Here is a 21,456-nt window from a genome sequence, read left to right as displayed (position 1 = left end):
GATTGATTTTTAACTATTGAGCTATAGCGGCTGTCTAAATGAATACATTGAGTTGCATGCAATCTTGTGGACTGCAGCTGTCACTCAAGAGTTAAAATCAATCAGTAGCGCTACAAAATGTCTCAGTGTAGCCCTGGTCCTATAGATCATAAAGGAAGTGGGTGGCCCGTCAAAATCTCAAAAAGTCAATATGGGTTTAAATGCAGCACCTAGATCATATCGCTGCAAGTCCCAGACTAAAAAAAATAAATATATATATATATATATATATAAACAACCTGCATTTAGCATGACGCACCAACACTTCAGCTCCTTCAACACTTGTGGCTTGCAGAGAGTAATATTCCTCATTAAAACACAATTCTAGAGCACCTTTTATTAGAACTCTATATTGTGCCGTTTTTCTGTTATTCTTCCTGTAAATGTATGAATACGCTGTGCATCCCAAAAGTAATGAGAATTATCTTTTTTATGTTTACCACGAGGGCTGCATGAGGAAGGGGAGGACGGAGGTTGAGGCGGTGGTATCTCAAGTATACGGCCAGGACAATCCTCCGTTGAGCCGGAGCCTTTCAAAGTGTCGGTACATTACAAAAGTGCACCCTTCTTTTCCCCCCTCTCCTTTCGGACGAAAACGCAGAGGAGCATCGAGCAGCGTTATGCAATCACATTTTGCGTGAAACCTTAGAGATAATGAAGACAGGGTATGGGGAAGCTGCTTTGTTGTCAGCCCAAGTTTTCAGATGGCACAAGACCATCAAGAATGGATGGGAAGCCGTTGAGGATGAACAGCGGTCAGGGTGTCAAGAACCGATAAGAATGTGGCTGTTATCAAGGCTGCTCTGGACCGGGACCGATGTTTTGCTAGTGTGTCCTGACATTGCCAAAACGTGGATCCACCACTATGGCAATGCGCAAAGTCACACATCATTGGCAGTGGGGGGGGGGGGGGGGTTTGGCACAAATAAAACCATCCCTACCCTTCCTCACCCAACCTATAGCCCTGACTTGGCCCCGTGTAACTTTTTTTGCTCCCCAAAGTCAAAACTCATCTGAAAGGACACCATTTTGGTACAGTTGAAATGTCCAATCAGCCGCGACGAGGGCTCTGAACAACCTCTCACATGAAGACTTCCAACACTACTACGAAGAATGACAGTGTCACTGGACTCGTTGTGTTCATTCCCAGGGGACTTACTGTGAAGGTGATCGAGCCTAATTGTATGTTGTTTTCTGAATAAAAGGATTTTTTGGGGAAATAGTTGTCAATTTATGTAATTTAAGTAATGCGAACGGCGTGATCTCATTCGCCTCGTCAATTGGACGTGTTCCTACACAGTCTGACAGTGTCAGAGACAGTAGGGACACAACCTTCGAAAAGGGGAATAGTAACACCCAGTTGTCAATTTGATTATACATTTTCAGGAAGAATAACAGAGGAACACCACAATGCAAAATTCTAAGAAAAGACGTTCCAGAATTATTTCATGGGGTGTTTACTGTATTTACTAAAACAGACACGTCAGGAGAGGTGACCAGTCTTTATCTCGCCAACATATACAATTGTCCGACCTCTGAGTCCTACTCAAATGGAACGGTGTTGCAATTTATGACCCAGCTTATGAAAGGTAGTGGCGCTGTATCAGGATGAAGCCCAAGAGACCATCAATGTTATTTAGGTTAGTGGTGGCAAGCCCCTTTAAATAACTGAACAGAATTTAATGTTTTACATCTAGAATAAGGATAGGGTTACACAGTCACTTTGGCTGCGACTTTCGTTACCTGCAACGCATGCAGAGCGACACAACAGCCTGTATTGCGGCCATAATTGTTGCGTAGCCCTAGCCTAAACATGCAGAGTTACTTTGTGAAAATATTATTACGTAGCTATATTATTATGTATTTATAGCTAGTGTCCACAGCTGCATTCACAATTCTTCAGAGCTGAACTCTCACGGATTGTTTGCATTCTGGGAAGTGTTGGCTTCAAAAGTGGTAGTGTAGTCATCTAATGTAGTGAAAAACAACTGCCTCTGTATTACAAGAGTTGGGCTATGCTAAAGCCAAGCTTGCTGACTCTATCCAATAACAGCCTGCAGAATTGTGAATGCTACTCTGGAGTATAATACAGGCTGTAACGGTTATGTAGATATTTATACAACATGATATTTAAAAAAAAAAAAAAAACTACTTCCCAGGAGCAAAAAGCGACATACATTAGTATAAAGGCTTTGGATAAGATTACACGTGTCTGTATATTTTAACCCCACATCCTGCTGATTGTTTTGTGCAGTCCGCTTATGATATTGATCTTGGGCTAATGGGAATGATGGTCGAGCTTGTCGAATACGCAGCTGTGGCTCATATTAGAATGGAGCATAGTAGTAAACCACTGTCATAAGCATCAATGTGTTCACACACACAAAACTGCTCAATAAATTATTTTAAAAAATAAACAAAAAAAAAAACCACAACACTCCATACCGGTGCATCATTATGGGAGAGTTTTAGAATCTTTAAGGCACTGCTGGGATTGTGGCTCCTCACTGCTGCTTCATACAAATACCCTCGCAAAGATCAAATGTCATTTCCATGTGGATTTGCAGATGGTTGTGACCTCCACGGAGAACTTTATGGCGTTGTGGGTGCAAGGTTTACCCAGCAGTCATTGTAGAAAACAGTATATGCTCTGCTGCCCATCAGCAGATGAAGAAAATCTCCTCCAGCATCTCTCTCTCCTCTGGATCTACACTGGGAGGTTCACGTCTCCTGACTGCTGGCTGGAAGGGCTTGGAATTGCCACGGGGAGCTGGGCTGAAAATATGGAAGTCATGGGTCTTCCTGTGTGGAGGCCGTCGTCTCTCTGAAGAAATCGGACTGATTGCTTCCAGCATGTCGATGAGAGAAGTCTCGTACCTGGAGGGAAAGGGACAAAGATGTCATTTATGCAGAACATTTTACCACATCAGATAACACTGGGGGTTAGCTGCGGCACAGGAAGAGGGGGGGGGGGGTGGTCAGCTGCGGCACAAGAAGAAAGGGGGGGTGGTCAGCTGCGGCACAGAAAAAGAGGGGGGTTGGTCAGCTGCGGCACAGGAGGAGAGAGGGGTGACAGCTGCGGCACAGGAGGAGAGAGGGGTGACAGCTGCGGCACAGGAGGAGAGAGGGGTGACAGCTGCGGCACAGGAGGAGAGAGGGGTGACAGCTGCGGCACAGGAGGAGAGGGGGGTGACCGCTGCGGCACAGGAGGAGAGGGGGGTGACCGCTGCGGCACAGGAGGAGAGGGGGGTGACCGCTGCGGCACAGGAGGAGAGGGGGGTGACAGCTGCGGCACAGGAGGAGAGGGGGGTGACAGCTGCGGCACAGGAGGAGAGAGGGGTGACAGCTGCGGCACAGGAGGAGAGAGGGGTGACAGCTGCGGCACAGGAGGAGAGGGGGGTGACAGCTGCGGCACAGGAGGAGAGGGGGGTGACCGCTGCGGCACAGGAGGAGAGGGGGGTGACCGCTGCGGCACAGGAGGAGAGGGGGGTGACAGCTGCGTCACAGGAGGAGAGGGGGGTGACAGCTGCGGCACAGGAGGAGAGGGGGGTGACAGCTGCGGCACAGGAGGAGAGGGGGGTGACAGCTGCGGCACAGGAGGAGAGGGGGGTGACAGCTGCGGCACAGGAGGAGAGGGGGGTGACAGCTGCGGCACAGGAGGAGAGGGGGGTGACAGCTGCGGCACAGGAGGAGAGGGGGGTGACAGCTGCGGCACAGGAGGAGGGGGGGGACAGCTGCGGCACAGGAGGAGAGGAGGGTCAGCTGCTGCACGGGAGGAGTGGGGGGGGGGGGATCAGCTGCGGCATAGGGGAGGTGGTCATTAGCCACAGCCCTTGGTGAGATGATGGTGGTTGTCTAACATAGGGACTGCATGGAAACCTACTGGATTATCAAAGTGCACAAATGATGCAAATGCAAACTGAGCTCTGCTACATTTGTACCTCAGATCAAATAAACCCTCCTATTTTGAGGAGACTCCTTCGGCTGTGACTGAAACCTTGCATGATCTCCAGTATTTAAGCTACATAAAGTGGTGTGGGCCAAAGAAACTGATCAGTTAGAAAAAGTAAGCAAGGGACTTGACACCACGGGTAACGGCACTACTTGTTTTCTTTAGAAGGTCTATACAAATCCATAATTATATATTGTCCCTTTAAACCCCCCATGGGAAGAAGATGGCTACGTAGTTTGGTTAGAATGGTCGCTGTGCTGAAGCATCGGAGGTTCTATATATAATTCATATATCGCCCTACTGCACAATGCACGTAATACAGGCAGGTCGTCCCAACCATTTCAGATGATCAGAAATGCCAAACTATTGGCAGTTCAGACACATATACATAACAGCATATATACTTCAACATCAAAAATAAAAAACCCAGTGTGAAGATTACGTCCCCACATTGATGCCAACGTCTACATGACATCAAAGGTGCCCCAACGTTGGGAGGCTGTTCAAGCTTGCACCCGCATAGGGGCACCAGGGGAGACAAACACATGTAGGTCCATTGTCGATAATGCAGCATTGGACAGTTTTTCTGCACAATGGATGGATTAGTTGGATTTCCAGACCATTGGGAGTTGTATAGAGAACAGTTATTTGCCCAACAGGGGTAACATATTTGTCTGGATAAAACACTAGATAGAAGGCTTCATAGTACACGTCACTGTACTGCGGCTGCTGCTGGGGTGAGTCGTGGTTTCTATTTCTGTGACTGTACTCATCTTCCATCCGCTCCCTACTTGTTCGGTGTCTGTACAGAGCATGTTTAGCGGATTTGCAGTCTGGGAGATGTAGCAAATACGCCAGGAATCGTAGCGCAATTTAAAGAAGAATATATCTGGCCATAAACAAGCGATGGGCCAGATACAGGGAAACTGAGCCCCAAAAATGTACAATAACAATTAAAAAAAGGCTAAAAAAATAATGCATGGTGAAGTGGGAATAAGTTGCTAAACCCCATCCCCTATTATTTTACATGTAACATCAGGAAACTGTGGGGTTGATCTGTAATATGACAGCCCATACAAACCTCCTAAATAAGTAAAAAGCACTAGCACAATTTAAAGGAATTGTCCAGGATTAGAAAAAAAAAAAAAATCTGATTTTGTCCTAAACCGCGCCAGTCTCGTCCATGGTCTGGTATTCAAGTGAATGGAGATGAGCTGCACTACCATTCGCAGTCCATAGACAAAATGGGTGCGGTTTGGGGGGGGGGGGGGTTTGGAATAGGATCCTTTTTGTTAGGCCTTTAAATAAAAGACAATTTATACATTAAGCGGACACACAAGATAAAATAGAGGTGGATCTGAGTGGTGGTAATAGTAGTAGTAGTATAACTCCCCCTTTAGGATGTGGAGTCTCGGACCCCCCTCCCCGCATTCTGTCAGCTTCTGCTAATAAGATGCCATAAACAGCAGAGGAGTTGTTCAGCGATGCTCCTTAATTTGAAAGCCCGAGCGCTGGCAGCAGAGAATGACAGAGAATTGGCCGCTCGTGCACCTGTCTGGGGAGTCATTTCAGGTTTTTTTTTTAAATGGTTGATAACGTGTCCTTTATTATGCGCCCGGCTCTGCTGCATGGCATTTCCACAAAGCACACAGCTATCTAACCTCACATGCAGGTTAAGCAATGTGACAGGTGGCTGCGTTTTATGAGTGAGTGGCCAATTAGAGGCTAAGACTGGAGCCTGGGTAAACAATGCCGGCTGCCTGGCAGGTACAGAGCGCGCAGTGTCAGGGGTTACACGGCGCAGCTCTGCAATTTACTGTCGGCTCTGAGCCTGGTCTGCCGGTGACATGGGTCACATGTACGGATAAGATCACAGCAAGAAAACAAGTGACGCACAACGTCCCACATCCGATTCCAGCGGGAGATAATGGGATGGTTTCCAGTATTTAACCCATTCATTACCAGACAAGGCTCTACAGTACTGTATCTACAGCAGCGATGAAGGCGGATAGAGGTCATTCACACACGGGGATAATTATTTTTATTTTATTCACGTATATGTACTATCTGGACCTGAAGATTTTCCATGGCGGCAAAAGACACGAAATGAAAGAAATATTGAGAAACTGTCCCATTCACATGCACGCTGAAAGTCAGGGCGATGTCCATACTGCACACATTGGGGCAGATTTACGGTTGTTGTGGCACAAGAATCTTGACTTAAGTTGTGCCCGTTTTCTGTCGCAAATCAATCTAGACAAAGTTTTGATTTGCGCCAAAAAGAACAGATGTCTGAGCCTCACTAGAAACTTTTCACGAGGGTCTAGAAAAGGGGATGTGGCTAAAAACGCGCTGATCTTCCCCAAAAAAGTGATGTAAATCAAGCCAATCGAGAGGTGGTATGAGGAAGAAAAAAAATAGTGTTTAGCAAAAATGTTCAACTCTTCTCCCTAATCACTCCAACGCGGCTCATACAACGTAATGAAGCCGGGCAGCGTCAGTACTGTTGTATGTGACGAAGCACGGATGACGGTGAAGTGCCGCATCTACGAGCCGCACCGGAAGGATGAAGGAGCCGGAGTGGAGTAGAGAAGTCGTGATGAGCGTATGTGTTATGGGGGACGCAGGGAAAGTATGGCGCACGGTCCATTCAAAAGATTATATATATATATGTATATGAATTTGTTGTCTGTGATTTATGCACGGCCAAATGACTGGGCCAATCTACACCAAATTTGGCACATAATTAAATCAGCCACTTTCGGAGGTTTACAGCGGGTTTCGGCTCTCTAGGGCCAACCATTCAACATATTCATAAAAAATTGCAATACAAAAGCAAATATGGCCCCACTGGTTTCCACACCAAGGCACCTCCTCCATATCACATGAAGCTCGCAGGTTCTTCATTCTTAGCCTCCCTGACATGGGAACCTGGTGTAAAACTGTATAGAACCACCCAGCCATTTGTTTTACACTGGGTTTCCATAACAATCCAGCCATCTTTCTTTACTCGCCGTGAGTGGACTGTACCTATACTGGATTTCAGCATTCATAAATTTAACCCCTTTCAGACCATTCAGGTCTCTAAAAAGGAACCCTGCACTTGAACAAAAGACTCCTGCAACAATGTGCATGGCTGCTGCCTGAGGTGCTGAAAACTCAAAAGACCCAAGCCCATCTCCAGGCTGACAAGACACATCTCAGCCAACAGCGAACTGTTGAAAGGATTGATAATCCGTAGAAAAAGTTTTTACCCCCACACAAACTACAAACAAATAGACCCGTGCGAAGCCGTACCTCTGCTATTGATGATAAAATCATAAATTACTCCATCAGGCCCTGCCCAAAGCATTACACAATGTAAATCAGCAATAAATACATCCCGACCACATATGTGGCGTTCCAGCACTAAGTAAATCGACTGCATTATCTGTACGCCATTCAGCTCTGCTACATCTATACACACGTTGCTTTGATAAGAGGCAGCATCGTGAACGTGTCCGTGGCGTCTGAGGAGACAGACAAGAGTTAATGATTTTACTGAAGCGATTACGATCCGTGCTATAAGCCGCTAATTTAAAGCTCTTTGCTCCGTCTTGATGCCACCTCTTACTAATTGTGACTTGAATCATAAATTACAAGAAAGCTGTAAAAAGATCTTCAAAGCCGGCAAACAAAGAACGGGAGCGCCGCGGCGAAGAATGCGAGGAGCCGATAAAGATTAAAGCCGCAGCAGAACAATAAATTGGATGCGCTCTCTGCTTTCGTACACAGATGTTGTATGACAGTAAAAGCACTTACACATGTAACACGCAGACACTGACATTTCCAGGCTAAGAGTTCCTAATCACACATGAAAGGGACAATTTCATCTTACATTAATGGGGACATTGCACTAGCTACTGAGCGGAACGTGCTGCGTCCTGTTAACCAGTCTCCTGTATTGTATGCGTCCCGCACAGTACAAATCCAGCCGTGACGTCCAATAATTATAGAATAGAGAGTTAAGCAACTAGCAGATTTTTCAATTCTTCACAAATTTCAAGATCTATGCTTGCCGTCAATGAATGGGAACATTCTTGTTTACATCCAGAGGCGAATGGGTACAGACCTAATATTTCTCACAGCCGAGAGTTTGCTAGAATTGTATCAAGTCCAGGCAATCACCTGCGAGGGAAATGACCTGGAGTCAGGGCTGATTTTACCTGCACTGATACATTGTAGCAAACATCAGGACAGGGGAGAGTTTTGTGCTGCTGATGTGTTTAGCTCACAGAGGATTGTCTAGACCAGGCTGAGACCTCACAAACTAGAACATGGCGATTCCTGGATATCAACAGTGGTCGAAGTACGGATCTAAGTCCGATCAATAGAAGTCCAGACCATGCCAGAGAAGGCAGAAATTAAAATCATCAATTTGTCGTTTTAACTTCTGGCTTTGCCATCCTTTACAGACTGACAAGTCGTCTGAAACAGTTAATGCACGGCCAGCTTAAAAAGCTATTTCATTAGTTTACTAAAAACGATGTATACATGTAGTATATTACATACTGTTTCTATTTGTCCTTCTCCGACTTGAGCGCCTTCCATAGCTAAATCTAGAAGGCAAAGACAAGTAGTGGTAGTCTTGAGGAGAGATAACTACTTGTATCTGCTAAATCACCCATGGACTACTGTCTGTAGTTCAGACAGCATACATAACGTGCTCAGGAGGAAGGGAGTACGTAAATGAGTGTTCTTGGGTGGGAAGAGTGTGAACTTATTTTTAGGTGAAAACCCTACAAGGATCTGTAATGGGTGTCTACAGCTGATGTCATGTTCAAACATCCATTCATTACCCTAAACAGTCCAGAATACAAAAGCAGAGCAGAGTCTCCATCATCTACCTTGTAAGGCCCCATGCACACGACCATCAAAATCTTCCATAATTGCGGAACATTACAGTCCGCAATTACGGACCCATTCACTTCTATTGACCACGGACACTTTCCCGTATATTTGCGGGAAGGAGTCCGGGCCGTAGAAGTGTACTGCAAATCACGGAACACGCCTGTTCTTTTGCGTTTTATGGGCCATGCTCCCACACTTTGTATGGTAGAACGGGCCGAAACTGCAAGTGGTAGTCCACGGCCGCCAGCGGCCGGCTGTGGCTGTAATCGCGGGCCGTGATTATGGGCTCCAGTGTCACTTCCTAGGGACCTCATGTAATTCTTCTGTTTAAAATGCAGATAAGCATAGAAATTTCAACAAGAATAGTCACACATTGCACTTCATGCCCAGCGATACCCAAAGGAATAATTTATGAAGCCAATGGGAAATTGTCCCTTTGGCTCCAGTGCTTATATGCCTGAAGTTTTAGGAAAAAAATTAACATAGATCAGTGGGGAGAGGGAGGCAAGACAAGCGGAGTGGACAGAGCACCTGGGGCCCCCGATTCAAGGTGTTACAGGTAGGAAGCACAATGGAGACATACTGGCATTTAGGACAATAGGAAGCCTCCTCCTAGTGTAACTGGTCCCAGCTTCTCCAGTGGAACGGTTACCCATAATGACACCACTTTACTTTGGTAACCGAGAGCAGAGCCGTGTTTGTCCATTGCAACAACGCATTGCAGAACCGCTTTTTTCAATTTGGGTTGCTTCAGGGGGTTTTGCTCGTTTGAAAACCCCCTGTAATAAAAAAAAAAAGGCTAGCACGTTGTTACAGAACGGTTTCACTTTTAGTCACATCCCCAAACACACTCCACTAGGAGGGGTAATGGTGGTCACCCAGCTTTCCCAGACCCCTGAACGATAAATCTCTCTAGTTGTGCTGAGACTGTTTGGGAATGTGACTAATGAACCTCTCAGTCTCAGCACAACTAGAGAGATTTATTGTTCAGGGGTCTGGGAAAGCTGGGTGACCACCATTACCCCTCCTAGTGGAGTGTGAGATTCATTAGTCACATCCCCAAACACACTCCAGTAGGAGTAATGGTGGTCACCCAGCTTTCCCAGACCCCTGAACGATAAATCTCTCTAGTTGTGCTGAGACTGAGAGGTTCATTAGTCACATTCACAAACAGTCTCAGCACAACTAGAGAGATTTATCGTTCAGGGGTCTGGGACAGCTGGGTGACCACCATTACTCCTACTGGAGTGTGTTTGGGGATGTGACTAATGAATCTCACTCCAGTGAGAGGGGTAATGGTGGTCACCCAGCTTTCCCAGACCCCTGAACGATAAATCTCTCTTGTTGTGCTGAGACTGTTTGGGAATGTGACTAATGAACCTCTCAGTCTCAGCACAACTAGAGAGATTTATCGTTCAGGGGTCTGGGAAAGCTGGGTGACCACCATTACCCCTCCTACTGGAGTGTGAGAGGTTCATTAGTCACACCCCTAAACACTCCAGTATGAGGGGTAATGGTGGTCACCCAGCTTTCCCAGGCGCAGATATAACCAGGAAAGAGCTGGATGGACGGGCTGAGGGTGCACAGGGTTTTTGGTGATCCCCCTCTGTCATGTGATCGGACCTAGGTTACCGGTTCATCAGACGGGGTTCATGTGACTATAAATCTGTCCATAACAAGAGACAGTGCACTCAGGACAAGCCCTGCCCTCATGCCGTAGTTGTGTGGTTCTGTCTGCAGTGATGGCGGTGGGTGGCTCTGACACCCGCCTCCCCCGTCGGGTCATCTCAGGACAGAAGGGGTGTCCGGATTGGAGACACAGCGCCGCACCTGTCCTCAGGTTGTGTCTGGTATTGCAGTTCACCTCCATCGAAGTGAATAGGACAGAGCTGTAATACCACACACGACCTGAGGACAGGTGCGGCGCCATGTTTTCCTGGACGACCCCTTTAAGACTTTTCCCGTGTGTGTGTGTGGCAGAGCGGAGTGTGCACGGGCACCGCTGATACTTCATAGCCGCTTATCAGCTGTTTTGAAGAATCAGCGGCGAGCACACCCCCCCCCCACACACACAAATCCCCCAAACACGCAAAATCAAGTGTAATCAAGCGTTTTTTTGCACGTAAAATGTGCAAAAAAAAAAACATGTCAAATACAAGGCGTGTGAATCGGTCAACTGAAAAGTCATTCACTTCACTTTCATCATTCTAAGGCTGGGTTCACACAACCTATTTTCAGGAGTAAACGAGGTGTTTTACGCCTCGATTTACGCCTGAAAAGACGGCTCCAATACGTTGGCAAACATCTGCCCATTCATTTGAATGGGTTTGCCGACGTACTGTGCCGACGACCTGTCATTTTACGCGTCGCTGTCAAAAGACGGCGCGTAAAATAACAGCCTCGGCAAACAAGTGAGGGACACTTCTTGGGACGTAATTTGAGCCGTTTTTCATTGAATTCAATGAAGAACAGCTCCAAATTACGGCCGTAATTGACGCCTCGCAAAACGCGAGTACGAGCAATTACGTCTGAAATGACGGAGCTGTTTTCTCCTGAAAACAGCTCCATCATTTCAGACGTAAATGCAGTTGGCGTGTGCACATACCCTAAGGGTATGTTCACACACAATGTTTTCAGCTGAAAAATCGGAAGCAGAACGCCTACAAGCATCTGCCCATTGGTTTCAATGGGAAATACGGCGTTCTGTTCCGACAGGGCGTTTTTTACGTGGTAGTTTTCCAAAAACGGCACGTAAAAAGACGCCCGACCAAAATGAAGTGCACATCACTTCTTGGGGCGTTTTTGGAGCCGATTTTCATAGACTTTATAGAAAAACCGCTCCAAAAACGTCCGTTAAAAAACGCGAGTTTGATTAAAAAATGGCTGAAAATCAGGAGCTGTTTTCCCTTTGTTTAGTAAGCGTGTGAACATACACTTAGCCTTTTGGTGTGTCCTATAACTTCTTCCAGCTGCAGAATCACACCCAATATGGCTGCCGGACACTGCTTAGAAATTTGAAGACACCTTTTCCTGGCTTGTGAGAGGGGGGGGGTGAGGTTCCCTCCCACATTTACAGCAGCTGTGAGTCAGGTTGCTTTGCCTTATTCACCTTGCTGTAATTCTGGGAAGTGCTCCCTCTGGTGGCCAACATTGGAAAACATGTCAAATTATTATTAAATTTTTAATACTTTCCACCATACGGAAAAAATAAATAAATACAGCAAAAAAACTTAAAAAATATAATAGAAATAAGTAACGACACTTAAAAAAAAAAAAGAAGGTTTTGAGTTTGAGTTTTTTCATTTTAATTTTTCCTCCCCGTCTTCCAAAAGCCATAACTTTTTTATTTCTTCGTTGACATAGCTTGTTTGTGGGGGACAAGTTGTAGTTTTTCATGGCACCATTTATTGTACTGCATAATGTACTAGAAAGCTGAAAAACAACAAATTTGTGGGGCGATATGGGAAAACTGCGATTACGGCATTTTTTGGGGGATTTTGTTTTTAAGGTATCCATCTGGCAGTAAAAACGACATATTCACCTTATTCTACAGGTTGATACGATAACGGTGATACCAAATCTATATATGTTTTGTTTTCGGTTTTACCACTTTTAAAGAAATAAAACTATTTGCTAAAAAAAAAAAAAAAAAAAATGTAACATTTTTTTTTTCTTGCCATTTTCTTAGAGCCATGACTTTTATTTTTCAACCAATCAATTTAGGGCGTGAGGGCTTAAATTTTGCGGGGCGAGATGTAGTTTTCACCAATACCATTCTGGGCTACATGTGACTGATAACTTTTTTTTCAATTTTTTTGAAGAGCTAAGTGACCAAAATCAGCAATTTGCATGTTTTATATATATTTTTACAGCGTCCACCGAGCTGGTTAACCAACGCTATATTGTGATAGTTTGGACTTTTACGGACACGGCTATACCAGCTATGTTAACTTTTAATAATTTTTTTAACATTGAATTAGGGGTAAAATGTTTTGTTTTTTAACAACTTTTTTTTTTTTTGTAATGTAAAAAAAATAAAAAAATAAATACTTTAAACTGTTTTTTTATTTCTTTATTAGTCCCCCTAGGGGACTTGAACCAATCATTGTTCGATCGCTTGCATGATATACTGCAATACTAATGTATTGCAGTATATCGAGATTCTGACGGTCTCCTTTGAAGATGGCAGACCTGGGGGAATTCATTAGGCCCCCAGGCTGCCATGATAACCATTTTCACTGGCCGATTGCATCGTAGGGGGGGGGGGGGGGTCCGATTCTAACAATTTAAATGCTGCGGTCGCGATTGATAGCGGCATTTAAGGTGTTAAATGGGTGGAATCAAAGTGATCTTGGATTACGCCCATTACAGTGAGGTGTCGGCTGTATAACAGTTGTCACCCACTTAATATGGAGCGAGCACAGCCCGTGAGCCCGCTCCATACTTCTCCTTAACGGCTGTCACGTACTAGTACGTGGCATGTCGTTAAGGGGTTAAAAGATAACTTTCCAGTTTAAAATCGAGATACAACTGGCACAAAAATTTACGTTCAGTACTAGATTACATACAACCTGCTGTTGCCATATAGAATCAGTCAACAATGTGCCAACAGATTCATCCCTAAAAGCTTAGATCCCTTAAAGGGGTTGTCTGTTGGGATAATGCTTTTACACATGCGCTAGAAGTGGGAAGCTAGAGCAGAGTACTGCAAAAAACACCCTTCAGATTCGGAGACCACTGGTATCTATACATTACATGGGCACCCATTTAATGTAACCAGAAGTATGAGGGCAAGGCCACTTGTCAGAATTTGACTTTATGAACAGGGGTCCAACCTCTAGGACCCCCACCCATCCTGACAATGAAAGGGCCACAGCTTCCACTTCACGGTTTTTCCTTGCACAGTGGCACCCCGATGCCTGAGGAACGGTGGGAGTTCTAGAGGTCAGACCTCCACCGATCATATCCTAGTGATATGCCATCACTTTTTACGATCTTTATAACCCTTTAAGGGATATCCCTTGAAGGAGAAGGTGGGGACCGGCTTTACCACATACGTGAGGACTAAGGCTATGCACAAGTTTTCCTCTTGCTGCCTCCATTCTAGCACGTTCTTACCAGTGAGCCAACATCTACAATCACATATTCCCCATTACTGCCAATACATCTCCATCTTCTAAGTCCTCCTGAGCTGCAGACCCTACTTAACCCCCAAAAACGTGATTCCCTTTTCTTCTATTTATCGGGAGATCTGTAATAAGCTTTGGCACCTTTGAAACGTATTATTATCTTGTATCAGTTGCAACCAGATTTCTCCAGTTTAAAATCTTTTTTTAATACATTGAATTTAAAAGGAAATCTATCCTCCCACCTTCTTCTCAAGCTTGTGGTATCTCCCCCCTTCCCCATCAGGTGCTGTGACCTCTAAATATCAACTGTTATCATGAGGTAACATACAGACTACGCCAGGCCTGCGCTAACTTATGGCTATGCGTTACATTTATGTATAACATTGATATAAATGGGGTTGTAGATGATCATTTACTAGATCACTCCAAGAGTCCTGCATATCAGACTGTTCTATACAGATGTAGCAGAGCGCGCACGAACGCACCCACCACGAAAACCACTGACCGGTTAAGTGAATAGCATTAATGATTTGGATCAATGGAAGAAGGTGACCTGGTTTAAAGGGAAGGGGTCATGAATTTTTTTTATTTTATTATTATATTGCTTTTAATATGATATTAACAAATTGTATTTGTGTTCTCATATTCTACTTTTTACTTTGTTCTTACTTTTACTTCTCTATGGGGGCTGCCATGTTTTTCATCTCTGTATGTGTCGATTAACGACACATACAGAGATGAAATACGACACATACAACCCCATAGAGAATGCGTACGGGAGCCAATCCATTCTCTGCAGCGTACGCGCCTGTGTGGGAACGGCGCATGCACCGTTCCCACACAGACCAAAATGAAGCTCGTTCTCAGAGCGAAATCCGTCGCCATTTCCATGTGGACCGGAAGCCGCTGCCGGACAGTAAGGTAACTACTTACGGCCATATGTTCAAGGAAGCGAAGGCGCAAGGAATAGGAGCGGAGGCAGAAGGTAATTTATGTTCGTGTATGATGTGTGTATTACGTTTGTGTTATACCGTCTGCTGAGCACTGTATCTAATCCTCCTACACTGTGCAGTCGCTCAGAAAATGACGGCACACAGTGTAGGAGGTTTGAAGATTCAAACCTCTCCTTCTCCTGGCACTAGCCAGAATAAGGGAGGGAGGATTGTGTGAGGACACTAGAGAGAGTGTGTTCACCCCAAATAAGCAGCATAAATCAATGAGGTTGCTTTACCACATTGACCATACTGCAATTTTGGGAACTGCTCCCTCTAGTGGCCAGCACATGGAAATGTTATAAATTAGAATCTAACTTATAATATTTCCTGACTTGTGAAAAAATTTAAACAAAATCAAAATCACTTAAAATAATAATGGTTTAACTAAAAATAAAAAAATTTCTAGCGACACATTCCCTTTAATAAATCCCATTTTCTTTTACATCACATAAACAGCCGGGTGCGTGTGCATCGCTTTCTGGGGAAGAAATGGCACCAAGATGCACTATTGGAAGAAGACAAGCTGGCGGAGCCAATGTAATGCTCAGGGTTATATTCTACTGGGAATCCTTGGGACCTGGCATTCATGTGAATGTTTGTTTGACATGTACCACCTACCTAAACATTGATACAGACCAAGTATACCCCTTAATCACAACAGTATTCCATAATGGCAGTGCCCTCTTTCAGCGGGATAATGCCCCTGCCCCACTGCAGAAATTGATCAGGAATGGTTTGGGGGACATGACAAAGAGTTTAAGGTGTTGACTTGGTCTCCAAATTTCCCAGATCTCAATCTGATCGAGCATCTGTGGGATGTGCTGGAAAAACAAGTCAGATCCATGAAGACAAAGGATCTGCTGATAACGTCTTGGTGCCAGACAACACAGGACACCTTCAGAGGTCTTGGAGTCCATGCTTCAACGAGTCAGAGCTGCTTTGGGAGCAAGAGGAGGACCTACATAATATTAGGCATGTGGTTTTACGCTTATGGCTGATCAGTGTATAATGTTTATTCGATCACATTTTACCCTGAGGGGTAAGTTGGAAGAAGCAGGTTCGGGTTTTTAGACATTGTCATCTACAATATGCTCTTTATTAAGATGCATCGCAAACAACAAAGCTTTATGGAGATCTACGATGCGAACATAGCCCAAAAAACCCACAGCAAACATACACTGTATTCGGAGTACATTAAAACTCATTCAAATCTAATGAAGAAATGTTAGGAAAACCGCGAGTTGACCGAGCAGCAGGAAGGCGATTCTGCGTGCTTTTTCAAAAATTAACCGCTTTTCCATGTCGCTCGTTGGATGCTGTAAATTTAAATTATTTTCTAGTAAGCATTAAATAGACTGGTTATTTTGCAGAACTGCCCTAAATAAAACTGGGATAAGTGATATTAATGTCCTATGGTCAGTATTATTGAACCTCGAAAGCAATAAAGTTTATGAGTCGATAAATATTACATTTGCCGGGTTAGTTAAGATTCTGCCTGAGTCCCCTGCGCTTATTACAGATTGTAACCACCAAATCCACAATACATTATTCATATTCGGGGTGTCACCAAAGTGATGGATTGCCGGGAGAGGCTGTCCTTTATATAAATCAACAAATAAAAATGCAAATGCTAACATTTTCGGCTACAACCTTCCCCTTGTCTTGAATGGGGAATGAAAATTTTCACATTATATCGACAGCAAGCAGAGAGGACAATTAACGACCTGCTCCCGCAGTAAGTGGGAGATTAATTTAGCGATGCCGGCTTTTATCACCTGCATATGGAGCTACACCGGTCAATTCTGGCTACTTGCACTTTTCACTGAAGAGATAATAAAATAAAGAAACAAGTTTAATCTGACATTCCCCCTTCACCGCATCAGGACTGCAAATGTCAGAGTCTCCCCCTCCCCCTCCTGCCACCTTTAAGAAGTTGGACTAAAGAAAAGTTCACGGTTTGTAGTTTTTTTTTTCCTCAACTTCAAAAAACTATAAATTATCTCTGCATAAATTGCCAAATATAAAATAAAAATTGGACACAAGGAAACTCCTTACTGCAAATCTAAGATGTGGATTTATTAACCATCTCGCAGCATAAATCTACATAAATAGTGGATAAACTTTGATAATCCTTTGCGTTTCCTCATCTTAGAGTTGTGTTGTTTCTTATTCTCCAGTTACATCTAAAGCTGCAGTCAGAATTGTACTGGTTCTCACATGTCATTGTCGCCCCCTGCTGGTTCAGTAACATCTAAAGATAAAGCCATAGCATCAGCGAAGACATTTCTTCTTTATTTTTCATCTAGAAGTTAAAAAAAAGTTTGGGTTCGGGACTAAAGCAATGCTTAAGGAACATTCTAGTATCACGCCAAAACGCTGCCATGTAACAGATCATGAATAATATAGTGGTTTGTATTTGGTGTTGTAGCGCCACCTTTGCATCCCTGCTGGATCAGCGCCTCATGCTCTTCTGTGGTGCGCCATGAAAGTCATAGTCTGAACATCAGGCATTAATAATCTGATGTGGAGTTACATCAGGTCTTCTACTCCAGACGCATCCAAAGTTTGCTGGATTCCTGTTAACTCCCAGACTGTACAACTTCACAAATCATTTCAGTCCCCGATGGCTCAGTAAGTAATACCTTCTATATTGGTCACCTACGTGTTACATATCAAACGTCCGGTTCCACACCAGAGATATGCATGAGAAACGTTCTAGAATGGTACTGAAATATTACCCTATACCGCAGGGGTGAATAAAAAAAAATAACTGGATTTGGTGCTAGAATTCCGGCTGTCCTGCTTGGTTTCATTGCTTTACAAGCTTTTTCTAGTGCTATTCCAGTGTCTGGATCCCGGCTGGTGGGAAGCATTGTGTAGACCCAGATATTGTACATCGGAGGACAGCATTGTTCGGCACTCCAGCTGTTTTGAAACTACAATTCCCAGCATTCCCTGACAGCTTCTAGCTGGAATAATACAGCCTTCAGCTGTCAGTGTATGCTGGGAGTTGTAGTTTCAGAACAGCTGGAGTGACGATGAATGCTGATGTAAATTATTGGTTTTCTAAAGAGAAAGCGTTTGAGTCCTGCTTCCTCCACCCTTACAAAGTGATTGACCGCTTCTCTTGTATGAGTGTATATACAGGGTCGAGCTGTCAATGAGGGCAGGACTCAGGTGCTCCCTGGAGTCCTGGTAGTATTAAAGGGTTTTTCTCCTTCGATCAGACATTACCTATACTGTGGATAAATGAATAATCAGGTGGGGTTTTGAATGCAGGGACCCCCACCTATTCCGAGAACGAGGTCCCAGAGTGCCCTATATGAATGGAGAAGGAACTCTGCATGCTTGGCCACCACTCAATTCACTTTCTATGGGGTTGCCGGAGATCACGCTCAGACCCCACCGATCTGACATTTACCAACTATTCTGTAGACAGGTGATAAATTATCTGATACAATAAACATACAAAAAAAATAATTTATGTATGTAACGCGGGCCACCTACATTACTCCCTTAGGGCAAAAGTTGCAAGAAATTTTGAGACGCACACGAGTTCTGATAATCCGTTAGTTGCAGGGTCGCTTGTAACCTCTTTCCTTATAGCGGATAAATGGCGAACTGCGAATGTTCCACAATCTTATTGGAACTTTAAGTCGTCGGCTAGTGCTAGCCTTTAAATCCATACTTCCAGGAAGCTCCAGAGTAGAAGCCCGGACCTGACAATGCAGACATAAAAACGGACCTGATCTGAAGCAGCATTGCATAAGGATCAGTCACGGTCCCCAAATCAAGTCAAGCAAATACCTACTAATCTGGCAAAAGAAACTTATTTGAATGCTGGATCAGCAGTGAAGATTGGAGTTTTATTGTAATGATAATAAAAATTAAATTGAAGACTTCTCTTATTGAACCACATCCGCTACAACTTCGTATCCGCTGCAGTGCTACTCCTCTACTTAAAGAGGCTCTGTCACCAGATTTTGCAACCCCTATCTGCTATTGCAGCAGATCGGCGCTGCAATGTAGATTACAGTAACGTTTTTATTTTTAAAAAACGAGCATTTTTGGCCAAGTTATGACCATTTTCGTATTTATGCAAATGAGGCTTGCAAAAGTACAACTGGGCGTGTTGAAAAGTAAAAGTACAACTGGGCGTGTATTATGTGCGTACATCGGGGAGTGTTTACTACTATTACTAGCTGGGCGTTGTGTATAGAAGTATCAGCCACTTCTCTTCAGAACGCCCAGCTTCTGGCAGTGCAGACACAGCCGTGTTCTCCAGAGATCACGCTGTGACGTCACTCACAGGTCCTGCATCGTGTCGGCACCAGAGGCTACAGATGACTCTGCAGCAGCATCGGCGTTTGCAGGTAAGTCGATGTAGCTACTTACCTGCAAATGCTGATGCTGCTGCAGAATCAACTCTAGCCTCTGGTGCCGACACGATGCAGGACCTGTGAGTGACGTCACAGATCTGCACTGCCAGAAGCTGGGCGTTCTGAAGGGAAGTGGATGATACTTCTATACACAACGCCCAGCTAGTAATAGTAGTAAACACGCCCCGATGTACGCACATAATACACGCCCAGTTGTACTTTTACTTTAAACACGCCCAGTTGTACTTTTGCAAGCCTCATTTGCATAAATACGAAAATGGTCATAACTTGGCCAAAAATGCTCGTTTTTTAAAAATAAAAACGTTACTGTAATCTACATTGCAGCGCCGATCTGCTGCAATAGCAGATAGGGGTTGCAAAATCTGGTGACAGAGCCTCTTTAAACACCACGAGACGGCCATCATGGCTACATAATAATGTGTGTAGAATAGGCTAAATAATGTTACTTTGCTGCAGCTATAATGTCCTAATGTAGCTTTCCTCCCCATATCAAATCACATGGGAATCCCGATGTTCAGTGACCCTCCTTAGTCCTAAAGTGCAGAAGCCGATCACAGATCTCAGTGCTGAAGACCTGGCCAATTATTTTAAAGTTAAAATTGACAACATCCGCCATATCTCCCAGTCCCCTAGTAACATCGATTCCCTTCCCTCCCGCACTCCCTCTTCTTCACTCTCAGCATTTGACCCAATAACAGAAGAAGTCCCTAGGCTCCTCTCCTTCTCGTTCTACTACCTGCCATAGTGACCCTATCCCCTCACACCTCCTCCAGTCCCTCTCCCCGGCTGTCACTAGTCAAATATTTGACCTCTCTTTCCTCTGGTATCTTTCCCTCCGCTTTTAAACATGCCATTATAAACCCATTACTGAAAAAAACAACTCTTGACCCATCCAGCGCTGCTAACTACCGACCAGTATCTAATCTGCCCTTCATCGCCAAACTCCTGGAACGCTTGGTCTACTCTCGCCTTATCCGCTATCTCTCTGCTAACTCCATTCTTGACCCCTTACAATCTGGTTTCCGCACTCTACACTCCACAGAAACTGCCCTTACTAAAGTCTCAAATGATCTCTTGGCGGCTAAATTGGACGGTAAATCCTCTCTCCTGATTCTTCTGCATCTCTCTGCAGCCTTTGACACTGTAGACCACAAACTCCTACTTAACATGCTCCACTCTATTGGCCTCAAGGACGCTGCTCTCTCTTGGTTTTCCTCCTAGCTCTCTGACCGCTCATTCAGTGTGTCATTTGCTGGTTCTACTTCTCCTTATCCCTTTGCTATCGGGGTTCCTCAGGGATCAGTCCTAGGTCCGCTTCTCTTTTCTCTCTACACAGATACTATTGGACAAACCATCAGCAGATTTGGCTTCCAGTGCCATCTCTACGCTGATGACACCCAATTATATGCCTCTTCCCGTGACATCACCCCTGCTCTAATACAGAATACCAGTGATTGTCTGTCCGCTGTCTCTAACATCATGTCCTCTCTCTATCTGAAACGGAATCTTTCTAAAACGGAGCTCCTTGTGTTCCCACCGTCTACTAACCTCCGTAAACCTGCAGTCTCCATCTCTGTGTGTGGCACTATCATCACTCCTAAGCAGCACGCCCGCTGTCTGGGGGTTATTTTTGACTCAGATCTTTCCTTTACTCCTCACATACAATCACTTTCAAGCTCCTGTCATTTTCACCTCAAAAACATCTCCAGAATCCGCTCTTTTCTTACGGAGGAAACCGCCAAAACTCTCATTGTCGCTCTGATTCACTCTCGTCTTGACTACTGTAACTCATTACTAGTCGGTCTTCCCCTCACTAAACTCTCCCCTCTCCAATCTATCCTCAATGCAGCAGCCAGGCTCATCTTTATGACCAACCGCTACACCAACGCCTCTAATCTGTGCCAGTTACTGCACTGGTTGCCCATCCCCTTCAGAATAAAATTCAAACTTATTACTCTCACCCACAAAGCTCTCCACAGTGCTGCACCTCCTTACATCTCCTCCCTCATCTCTGTCTACCACCCTACTCGGGCTCTACGTTCTGCCAACGG

General features: G+C 44.7%; 1 protein-coding gene across 2 annotated transcripts in view; it reads right to left on the bottom strand.

Annotated features, from left to right (window-relative positions):
* Positions 1 to 251: 251 nt before the first annotated feature.
* Positions 252 to 21,456, bottom strand: part of KIAA1328 (KIAA1328 ortholog) — a 124,039-nt gene continuing 102,834 nt past the window's right edge. For both annotated transcript variants that reach the window (XM_075840414.1, XM_075840407.1), the window contains one exon: positions 252 to 2,916. In XM_075840414.1, the coding sequence (XP_075696529.1) occupies positions 2,700 to 2,916 (217 nt within the window). In that variant the 3' untranslated portion in view covers positions 252 to 2,699. The remainder of the gene's footprint in view (positions 2,917 to 21,456) is intronic.

Source organism: Rhinoderma darwinii, chromosome 1, assembly GCF_050947455.1.
Source record: "Rhinoderma darwinii isolate aRhiDar2 chromosome 1, aRhiDar2.hap1, whole genome shotgun sequence".
Classification (NCBI taxonomy): domain Eukaryota; kingdom Metazoa; phylum Chordata; class Amphibia; order Anura; family Rhinodermatidae; genus Rhinoderma; species Rhinoderma darwinii.
This window is presented reverse-complemented; position numbering and strand designations above follow the sequence as displayed.